At 29.6% G+C, this 12,393-nt stretch overlaps 1 protein-coding gene across 1 annotated transcript; it reads left to right on the forward strand.

Moving 5' to 3' along the window:
- The first annotated feature begins 1,420 nt into the window (after positions 1-1,420).
- On the forward strand, positions 1,421-3,925 carry LOC145958930 (uncharacterized). The gene is made up of 3 exons (XM_083076650.1): positions 1,421-1,766; positions 1,959-2,013; positions 3,457-3,925. Exons 1-3 carry the CDS (start codon positions 1,466-1,468, stop codon positions 3,614-3,616), a joined length of 516 nt encoding a protein of 171 aa, XP_082932776.1. The 5' UTR covers positions 1,421-1,465; the 3' UTR covers positions 3,617-3,925.
- The last annotated feature ends 8,468 nt before the right edge of the window (positions 3,926-12,393 follow it).

The following is a 12,393-nucleotide window of genomic DNA, read 5'->3' on the forward strand; positions in this document are numbered from 1 at the left end:
TAATATATTAATTATTATTTTTAATATATTCTAAAATTAATAATATACATGTCAATATACAATTAAAAAATAATACATTGCAATACGAAAAACATCAACAATTAGCTAAGATTCATTTTGGTAATTACACGCTTAAAAACCAATTTTTATAACTATTTTTCAAACATCATTTAATATAAAAATCAATTTTCTAACAAATGTATTCAAACAAAAATTACGTTAATTTAAAATCATGTTTACTTAAAATCAATTATGTAACGTTAATTTCAAATCGATTCTCCAAATGCAAATCCACACATCAAATCAACCATGATGAATTAATAAATTCGGATATTAAGTGTACTCTCTTTAACAATGTTTAAAATCCACCAACCTGCCAAGATTTACGATCGATGTAACAAAATAGTTTAAATTTCAAAAATGTTACCATTTTATCTTTTATATCAATTGTCCAATAACTGATATAAAATAATAATATATTTTTTAAAAGTGAATTATAATTTCAATTCAATTTTACAAAATTCACTTATAATAGTTCCACCACCAAAAGTCTATTAAAAGCATCATGGATTCATGGGAAACCTCATTTTCACTATTATCCACACACAATTAACAATAATAAAGTTATTGAAAACAATGGAAGGAAGTATCCAGATTATCAAATGATATGTTTACATTACTAGCATAAATTTCTTTAATAAAATATTAGAGATCGAGATATTTCTTACTTTTAATAGTTACACACAGACAAATATTAAAAACTACAAATAGTTATTTAGAGAAAATATAAGAAATTTTTTTTAAAGATAGTTATCTTTTATTAGAAATTGCAGATATTATCTTTTATATCTCCTATTAAAGATAAAATAAAAATAAAAATTAAGTAATAAAAATATAATAATTCTACTGGTGCTATAATTACTCTATTAATTTTAAGTTCTTAAATGTGATAAAAAAATATTATTTTTTCTAATTTTTTAAAATAAAAATGTATTATAGTCAACAAAATATAAAAATAAAAATAAAAAAGTATAGATTATTTTAATATTGCAAAAGGTGTGAGCCCTGGAACAACTATAAAATTGATGTCTTCATCATGTGATCGGGTCATGGGCAATATATAGTTATGGTAACAACCTTTCTGCTTATGTGGATAAGCATTAAGCATAAGTTCGTGTAAGAAAAAACACAATTTAGGGTTTAGTGTACTTGGAACAGTATCTCACAAAAACACCATGAATTGGGTTTGCACTTTGCAGTCTGAATATGATTTCAGTAATGGGCCTGAGGGGTAAGTTGGGCCGAATAGAGTTGTCGAAAAGCAGGTAGTTAATTTGGGCCTGATGGATGTAGAAGAATCTCCTGTCGCCACGTAGCCAATTAAAACCGCCTCAAAGGGAATCCTATTTATTGTCTTCCTCCACTCGCCCCTCTCAGAAACCACAAAAGAATAAGAAGAAGAAAAATGTTGAGAATCGCCGCAAGCGCAAAGAGGCTCCTGACGACGTCGTTGGAGGCGCCACTGCTGGGGATTAGGGTTCTGCCGCGGCTCTACCACGAGCGGGTGGTTGACCACTACGACAACCCCCGCAACGTCGGATCCTTCGACAAGAACGATCCCGCCGTCGGAACTGGCCTCGTCGGGGCACCCGCGTGCGGCGACGTCATGAAACTCCAAATTAAGGTTGACGACAAAACCGGGAAGATCGTCGATGCTCGCTTCAAAACCTTCGGATGTGGATCCGCCATTGCTTCTTCCTCCGTCGGTAATATCTTTATTTATTTATTTATTTGTTTGGCTGTTAGGGTTTGTGCATTTTGTGGGGTTTCGATTTTCAATTTTTTTTTTTTTTACATTTTTTTGTCTAATGTTTTGCTCTTTGTGGATAGATGCCCCTTTTCTCCCATAATTGAGGATGTTTCTAATTTGCGGTTGGTTGTTTCTTTTTTGTTTGCAGCTACTGAATGGGTTAAGGGAAAGCAAATGGAGGAGGTTTTGACCATTAAAAACACGTGAGTACTTGCACTGGAACTCTCGACAACATTTGTTGCAATTTTTTTTATTATTTTTCTTGGGAGTACCCCACTTTGGTCCTTGAAATTGGAAGTGATTGTCATTTTCAGGGACAAATATGTTCTTGAATTTCATTTGACAAGGCCTTCCAAATTCAGGGACTAAAGTGAGTACTCACGAGTAGTTGTATAGTTGTATGTTATATGATTGAGTAAACTCCCATTTTAGCACCTTAATTTTCAGGCCATGTCTTAATGGTCCCTGAAATTAGGAAAATATCACATAAGTCCTTGAATTTTAAAATTACTGTCATTTTAAAATTTAAAATTTAAAATTACTGTCATTTTAATCCTTAAATGTACAACTTATTGTCATTATAATCTCTAACAGGACGTCAGTCACGAATTTCAATTTCAGGGATTTATTTGATATATTTCTAATATAAAGGAGTATTATGACTTTGCCTCACGAATTTAGGGACTAAAATGATGATATAATCATATGTGATTTGTTATCTTAATTATATTCTTGGAAATTGTAGTTGGGTGCACAGTAGTTAAGCCTTCTAAGGAGGGAAGGGGAAGGGGAAGGGGAAGGGAGGGGAGGGAGGAGTTGAAATTTTTGTTTGATTGAGAGGAGTAGCTCTTTTCTTGTTTGATTCACAAGAAAGGGGAGAGATATTAAAAATCAATTTAGTTTTGTATCCTTATAATTTTAAATTAATTAACATAAATCATGATATTTAGGATATTATATTTAAAATGTTTTGAAATCTCTCCCCTCCTCTCCAAATCTCTCCAATATTGAAATGGAGTTAAAATTGGGTGAAGTGAAATTTTGCTTCCCTTCTTTTCCTTCCTAAAAGTTGAACCAAACAAGAAAAGTTTTTAAAAATCTCTCCCATCCTGGTAAGCACTATGCAAGTGTTTGAGAGACGAGTGTTGGATGTTTTTCAAAAGCAACAAAATAGTATGTTAAGCATATTTTCTGTTGCACAGTTTGTAATGAATTTTAGGGCACTATCTTCTCTATTATTCTTTGCTTTAACTTCAGTGCCTGAAATTGAAAAAGTGAAAGATGAATTCCGTAGAAAATTAGGTTCTTGTCTGTTAAGTGGTTAGTAGGAGACGACAGAGGTCTGGATCAATACAGAATTTACATTTTTGGTTTGTTTAATGGTTAATGTTGGAAGATGAGGTGTTGTTCTGTCATATATATCTTATTTTTGTATAGATGATTTTGAGCTGGCAAATCTAACGACTGCTTGAGAATTTTTCATCTTTTTGCTGTTTTGTTTTTCACCTTATGGTTTCTGGATGAATGTACCATCTCTAGGAGTTTAGTCCTGCTAGATGTTTCTAGCTTTGGTTATGCTTCCATGACTAGTCACATTTGTCTCCGGTTATCAGTTTATGAAGTGACACATAATTAATGTCTTGCAGTGAAATTGCAAAGCATCTCTCACTTCCACCAGTCAAGCTTCACTGCAGCATGCTTGCTGAGGATGCTATAAAAGCAGCTGTTAAAGATTATGAAGCTAAGCGTGCCTCAGCAACTGCTGGTGGACAGGCAACAACTGGAGAGAAGGCTGCCACTGCTTGATTTCTTCCACTTTTAGAATGATGATGAAAACAACCATTAGTATGGTTTTCTGACAACAGAATCAATGGACATTGTATGAACATCTTGAGGTCAGACTTTTCTCGGTTGGAGTTAGTTATAGTGATTGAATTGTATTAATGTGAAGTAAATACTTGTGTCGCGGGCTGTAGTCTGTTATCTGCATGGTCTATAGAAGTCAAATCATGTTTTTATTAAAATATGTACACAATGGAATAAAGCTGTGATATTTATGTGTTGGAACCACGTAAATATCGTTACTGAATCAAATAGCATTATATTTTTACCCTATTTTGTTTGGGACCTTATGCTTGTCTGTCACTCAACTTTAAGCGTCTATCTGACATTGAATATATGAATACCACTGGAATTACGTGAAATGCATCCTTGACTTGAAGGATTAGGACCCTTGGTATTGAGAGAAGCGGAGGGTGTTCAAGTGATTTATGGGCAAATTTACTTTGATTATCTAATGACCAACAATTTTTTTACTATTATCGTGGTTAAAGTATAGTTTGAAGTCTAGTCTTCGGGTAGTGCACTTACTATCACTATGTTAATATCGAAATGAAATGGTTTAAAAAAATTATTAGATTCTTTTTTTAATATATAACACTTATATTGAATTCTTTTGATGGTGAGAAATTGAAAGAATAAAAAAAGGGAGCAATTTGACCATTAACAATGCATAATCGATATTAATTTAGAAAGGGAAACAAAGGACCGAAATAAATTAAAAAATTTAGAAAACCGAACTAAACGAAAAAAAAGAATGAAGTTAGCAAAATATTAATTTTACCCCTTTTTTTTTGGTAGTTACTTGCAATTATTAACTCAACCGTGATACTCGATATATTGCATTGATCAAAGCTTAACACTACCTGTTGTCCCTTATTCTCCAAATAAAAATAAAATGTACCCATTCTCCCTGAGAGAAAATCTATCAAGTGACGGGTGATAGTGATATAATAATAGTTAATATTTCCAATAATTTGGATTTTTTTGTTACCAATTCTTAAATCAATTTTAAGTGGATTTGAAATAATTAAACCTGAACCGTTAACATAATTTTTAATATTGGTTTAAAGTTTTGAACTTGTTCATTGACTTGGGGCTTTGGATCATCCATAAATAGAACTTTGGTTCAAAGCTTTAAAAAAATAAAATTTTAGATACCAGAACTTAAACAGAATAAACTTATAAATGTCAAAACCAAAAAAAAAAAAAAAAACTAAAACAAACTTTTAAATTATGAGGAGAAAAATCAAAATTAAGTCTAAAATAAATTATAATTTCAAATGTTTTAAAACTTGAATCAGAATATATTTCATTCATCTTCTTATTGGTTACATATGGAATAAAATTTTCAAATATATTATTATTATTATTATTATTAAATTACAAGAAAAATCAAAAGTAAATCTAAATAAATTATAATTTCAAATGAATTATACAAACACAAATACTCAATATACATACTAATATACATACTAATATGAGATTTCTTCCACAAAGTAAAGAAAGCAACGACGATATTAAGGTTAATCCCACTATTTAACAAATATCCAATATTTTAAAGCAAGATTACTCACCCTTGTTGAAAAAGTTCAAAATGAAAACATGGTTTTAGTTGGTTTTGATAATTACAAATAAGTCTTTTGAAATATAAGAGTACAACTTGTATTTTATTTTGTGTTTTAAGCCTCTTGAAAGAAAAGAGCACAACTTATATATAAGTTATATATTGTTTTGTGTGTTTAAAGCTTTCTTGCTTGTGTTCTTTGTCTTTGATAAGTAACTTAATCTTTTATCTCTATCTAGATGATGATTGATGATTAAGATAAGTATAAGAATTGATTTGTAAAATGAAAATTGAGATATTAAGTTTTCACTTAAAATAATTAATTATTTTAAGTAATAATTGATTATTTACTCTATTTTTTAGTAACCTAAGAAATAGTTGTTGCAATAATTGATTATTCAGCAAAATAATTGATTATTTCATAAGCTAGTTTCCAAAATAATTGATTATTACTCAAAATAATTGGTTAAATTATTCTTAATTGATTTATAGATCTACTAAGGATACAATAATTGATTGTCCATGTAAATAATTGATTATTTCAGTCAGAAAACTTATATATATATATATATATATATATATATATATATATATATCATTTTTCACACTTAGAATACAGAGGCTTGAATTTTTGTGATATCTTTTTCAAAAACACACTCTGAGAAACATTTTTCTTTGTAATAAGAGGTTTTTTTTTAACCTTTGTGATAACCTCAAGAAAGATTTCAAGAATTGAGTTGATCATCACATTCATAGAGTGAAAGGATAAGCTACTTTAGTTAATTCACTTACTTTGACATGTTCTACACATCAAGTGAATTTGTTCCTTAACTTTTATATTGGTTGTTTTTCTTAAGTTGATTCCTTTAAAAGGAAAAATATTGCAGTGAAGTGCTACAAGTGAATGCTTCTTGGGGGTGAAAGAAGTGGTTTTTTTAATAGTGTAAAAATGTATTACATGTGGTATTATGATTGTAAAACTTTTGATATTAAATATTGGTAAAAAAATTTCAATTGAATTGATTGGGGACTTGATATAGGTCATAAGTAGATGTGGCTAAACCAATATAAATTGGCCATGCATTTTTCTTTCTCCCTACACTTTGATGGGGTTATTTTTATGATATTTGTCTGAGAGGATATTTTATGAATTATTTTTATAAGGTTATTACACAAACATACTCCACAATGATGAGATATTGTCCGCTTTGGGCCTTAACCCTCACGGTTTTGCTTTTGGTCATCACCCAAAAGGCCTCTCAATCATTGAAGTATGTTTGTATTATATAAGTTGTTATTTGTTGTATTATTTTATCGATGTGGGACTTGTTTGTATCCCAACAATCCTCCTCTCAAACAAGGGACCTAACCTTTCATGCAGCGGAATCTGTCTTTATATAGCACATTATATGTTATGAGTTTTTATGGGGTTATTGGTTGTCACCGAATCCAACCTGCGGCTTTGATACCACTGATGAGGTTATTTTTATGGTATTTGTCTGAGAGGATATTTTATGAGAGTTGTTTTTATTAGGTTATTACACAAACATACTCCACAATGATGAGATATTGTCCGCTTTGGGCCTTAGCCCTCACGGTTTTGCTTTTGGTCATCACCCAAAAGGCCTCTCAATCATTGAAGTATGTTTGTATTATATAAGTTGTTATTTGTTGTATTATTTTATCGATGTGAGACTTGTTTGAATCTCAACAATGTTGTATTATTTTATCGATGTGGGACTTGTTTGAATCCCAACACACTTAACATTACATTCTTACAATTTTGTTTCTATGCTTGTTGTTATGTGTTATGAGGTATAAACATTGCATATAGAATTTAGTAAATTTAAACTTGCACTAAGTCTGAACTAAGTATCCTATATATGACTATAGATCAATATACTTTTTTGGAAAGATTTAGAAAAGTTTTCCAAAATTAAGAAAGTTGCGCAAGAAATTTTTAAGCTACCAATTCACCCCTTTCTTGGTTAGACCATCTTTTCTAACAATCTCCTACCTTAATAAATGTTTGATGATGAACGAAAATCTTTGGGATGTGTTCTCCCATTTAAAAAAAAAAGGTTCCTTTTTTAAAAACCCATCTCCTCTCATTCAATTAAAATAAAATACAAAATAATATAACTTAGCCCATATTTTATTGGACAATATATATATATATATATTATAAATATAATTTTGTAAACATTTCTTAATTCATAAAAATACTCATAATTATTTTATAAAAAATATCTTATTAATTTGACTAAATTGCGTACACATATATAACCATAATAAAGAGGATTGGACCTTTCACATATATATAACCATAATAAAGAGGATTAAACCTTTTGGTATACAAATTTTTTGTCTAATTCTACCCCTATAACTACTATTTTATAAATCACTATTTTATTTATTTATTTTATAAATGTCACTCCATAACCATTGATACTTTCAATAACCACATATTAACCTTTCACACACACATATATAACCATAATAAAAAGGATTGGATCTTACAAATATATTTAACCATAATAAAGAGGGTTGGAACTTTTTGGTATACAAAATTTTTGTCTAATTTTGCCCCTCTAACTACTATTTTATAAATCATTATTTTATTTATTTATTTTATAAATGTCACTCCATAACCATTGATACTTTCAATAACCACATATTAACCTTTCATATGTTAGATATTAATAAAGGTGATACTCCATTTTGGTGCATACAAATTTTAGAATAATTTACCCTTATAACTACTTCTAATCCACTTTCTTTTTTATTATTTTTATTTATTTATTTTCCCCCTCTCTTCCGCTCTCTCTCTCTCTTACTTCAAAGATATTCAATTTTCAAACTTCTTTTTAAATAACTACTTTTTTTTTCTTAAAACAAGAGGCACCAAGTGTCTCTTTATTCTTAGTATATATAATTGTCATTCATGTTTTAAATAATATATATATATATATATATATATATATATATATTACTAAAATTGCTAATATATGTAATTTAAATGGATAAAAACTTCTATATGTGTGATATTTAAAAGACTAAAAGTATTCAATTAAAAATTGAGGGACCAAAATTACATTTGCAATACTTGAGAAATTAAAATTGTACAAGTTATACTTTAGGGACCAAAAATTTTAAGCGTATATTATATTATAATTATATTTCTAATACTAATTATTTTAACATCTAAATTATATTTTAGATTTATAACTAATAATTTATATTCTTATAGAAGCATATTATTAAGGATTTGACTCTTCTAAAGTGAGGAAGTGTATTTTAAAGGATAAAGTGCACTCATAATTATTGATTATAAAATCAAAGATTAAGATTTGTAATAAAATCAAATTCTTACAAAATAAAATATAACATTAATTATAATATTAACTGTTGATTTTTTAAACAATGGTTACTGTGACGACTGACCATGTCCCTACACTAAATGACACAACTACTAGCAGTGGAATTGTAACATCTTAGAATTGTAATTATACTAGCACCTAAATATGTATCATATATCATGCATATAGTAGAAAATCATCTCCATCAAATAAGTATATACAGTATAAATATAATAATCCAACTAATAGTAAACTATACAACCTAAGTTATTAGTTAAGCAACTCTATAATATATACAACACCACCCTAATAAGGTGGTTCTCAAAATACATCAAACTTTGGTGCAACTGCATGACTCCAACTTATCTCTGCCCTACTCCATATCAAATCTGATCATCATAATTCTAATCATATGAAAACATGCAAGGATAAGCTGGAGTTTAAAGAATAACATGTAAATGTAGAAACATCAACATCTTTAAATCCATCATCACATCATCATCTTCGACGCTGACAACACATATCAACACAACAACTTAGTTCACCACAACACAACAACACACTATTTTCAACACAACAATTACATATGTCGTCACACATTTCAACTAAGAAATTTACAACACATGATGAACTATTTAAGTGATTTGACCCTATTGAACTAATAACACAAGGTGATCTTTTTGGGTTTGCTAGATCAACAACAAATTGGATATAAATTCACAACACAACTCAGCTTCTCAGATGTCGCCACTTAAACAATGAAGGAGTATTAATGTTAAGACAAAATAACTAGGTATAGGTCTACCATGACATTACCTAGCTTAATTAAGCCTCTTATTGATTAGCCCACAAGCTACCCTCTAAATACTACGTCATTTCAATACTTAGTTAGGAACTAAATTCCCAACTTCATACTTTACTTGGTAGGTCACTTGTAATCAATATAGCTCGACCTAGCTCCTATACTGTGGTCGCTTTATACATGTGTGCCTCGACCATGCATATACATAGTACTAACTAAGTCCTAGAGAAGACTCAACATAACTATCCACTTCAAGGGTCAACTTCCTAAGAAGGGTTTTCAACAAATTAGACTTTCAGAGCACCACAACACAATATCCTCATAATAAGATATGCAACTTTCAAAAATCTCTCCTATAATCCTAAGTGGTCATCACAACTCAATAACACAACAACTTTTTACATATTCAACACAACAACGAAATCAACATACAACTCTACATCTCACAACTCAATCATCACTACTCATATTCAACTTCCTAGTCATCAAACATCTCAATAACACATTAACATCATGTATATAAAAATTCCAACACAACTACACAACCTACTATTCTTCTCAACTTTCAACTAATAACCTAATCATCAATATGCAACAATTCATCAAATCAAACAACATATTTTCTTTCAACCATCAGCGCTCGATGCCAAACGCTCAATGCTCGGCGCCATCCAGGTAAGGAGTTCTCTGTCTCGCTCATGCTTGACGCTACATAATCCATGCCTGACGTGGCTAAGGTAGAGACCCCTAAGACCTTGTGCTTTACGTGGTAAGGAACCACGCTTAAACCCATATTAGGCAGAGAGTCCTTGTGTGACTCACACCCGACATCGCCACATTAGTGCCCAACCTCATCCAGATAGAAAGCTCTAGCTTGACCACTTTGGCTACCACTTAACTTTAGGCCTGACGTTGCTAAGTTAGAGACCTCTTAAGGCTCTCATAATCGATGCCATTCGAACCACGCCTGACACCATGCCAACTTGAGACGAGTCTCTCACAAAGAGCTTCAAGTTAGAACGATGCCTAATGCCACGAAGGTGCATCCGATGCGATATTAGAATTTTGTATGCATAACCTGATTTTAATCCAAAACCTATAATGCAATTAGAATCTAACATATGCAACATGGATTAACAATTCTACTTAACACAAGCAACTCAAATTCAACTCAAAAACCAACATGCAACAACATTACATAGCAAATCATCATATTCTTTCTCATTAACCTCAACCTTCACACAACTCTTTACCATTTCAAAAAAACTTAGCCATAGTAGTTCAAAATCCAAACAATGTTCGACACCATAATCATCCAACAAATCTGACATACAACAAAGTAAACATAAGTCCAAGTTCCTTAAACTTAGAATCGAAGCTAACCAAGGAAGAAGAAGAGAATTCTCGACTCTGCGACTCTCCCATTTGAACTTAACAACTATTGACATGAATCCAACAATAATACAACACTATTAAGGATTAGGAAAAAAGAGAAAAAGATTATGGGTTGAAGGAAACTCATAGAACATGGTACCTCTCTCTAAAATCTTCTCTCTAAAATGACGAGGAAAAGAGTTTATGAGACTTCGTTCAAAATATAAACCTTATACACTCTTCTCTTTGAGATTAAAATGGATTTCTACTCAAAGAAACCTACACTCCCAACACCATTGAAACTTCTAAGGGATCCTTAATTCCTAGAGTCCCTCAACATTAAACAACAATCCAACTTAATAACATAAAACGACTAGGAATAATTATAACATTATCACAATTTACAGTGTTACAGTTATTATAAATAGTATTGTGATTAAAAAAAACTATCAATAATTTAAAAAAAAATAAGAAACTCATATCATTTCAATTATATAAATAACTCAACACAAGTGAGAATCAAATTGAAAACTTGGAGACTAACTTTTAAATGAGATATTCTAGCTAAAAAGTGAGCAATCCGATTTGATTGCCTTCTTATAAAATTGATTACACTATATATTTTGTAAAGAAGATACTATTGATAGTTTTTTAAAAAATATATTAAAATTAAATTTAAAAAATAAAAAACTAAACTAAAAAGGTTAAAGATTGAGAAAAATTATTAAAAATATTCTCGTTGACAAAAAAATTAATTTTTTTATTAAAAAAGGTTTCTTAACAATACTCTTATTTTTAAAATAGCTAAATGTTTTGTTTAGATAAAAAGATTATAAAGAAAATAAAATTTTAGCATTTTTTAAATTTTTTAAAAATTAATATTTTATTCGACTTGTTTATTATATATAATATGATTAAAATTTATAATAAATTACATATATATAAATAAATATCATGTTTAAATATATAAATTATATTTAAAATTAGTAATTTTTAGCATATAAATTATATTTTAGATTTATGATAAATATTTGTTCCTCTTTCTCTCTTTCTTTCTTTCGACTCTCCTACTCTCTCTCTTTCTCTTCATTCTCTCTTCTCTCCCTTTTTTCCTCTTTATTTCTCTCTCTATTTTATATTTCTTTTCAATCTCTTTTATCTATTTTGTGTCCTCTCTCTCTTTTTATTTTTTTTTCTTCTCCCTCTTTTTCTCCTACTTCTCTCTCTTCTTTTAACATTAACATACAAAATATTAATATATTTTTTTAATTATTGTATATTTTTAAATTATTAAATATTGTCTAATATTCAATAATTTAATCTTAAAAATTTAGAATATAAAATTCTTTGAAGTTTTGTAGTTTTCACTTTTAGTGTCTTAATTTTTTTATTAGTTATAGTTTCTAAATTTTTGTCGATTTTCACATTTTTGAACTTTTCTTTTCGTTAACATTTTGGTTTCTAGGTTTTTTCGCCCCAGTAAATAAAAAAAATTAAAAAATACATGAAATAAATTAAAAAAGAAACTAATTACCGGAGTAAGTGATTTTGGAAGACACGTGGCACAGAAAACGCAGGGGGTAGGGCGAGTTTAAGATGCTGCCTCCCCCCAGGCGCCTTGTATGGGTGACGTGGCATTGAA

The sequence above is a fragment of the Cajanus cajan genome, chromosome 6, assembly GCF_000230855.2.
Source record: "Cajanus cajan strain Asha chromosome 6, NIPB_CcT2T_4, whole genome shotgun sequence".
Taxonomy (NCBI): Eukaryota; Viridiplantae; Streptophyta; class Magnoliopsida; order Fabales; family Fabaceae; genus Cajanus; species Cajanus cajan.

Coding starts and splice junctions, on each gene's coding strand:
- LOC145958930 (XM_083076650.1), top strand. CDS start 1,466: ATGTTGAGAATCGCCGCAAGCGCAAAGAGGCTCCTGACGACGTCGTTG. Junction 1,767..1,958: donor CATTGCTTCTTCCTCCGTCG/GTAATATCTTTA, acceptor TTTTGTTTGCAG/CTACTGAATGGGTTAAGGGA. Junction 2,014..3,456: donor GTTTTGACCATTAAAAACAC/GTGAGTACTTGC, acceptor AATGTCTTGCAG/TGAAATTGCAAAGCATCTCT.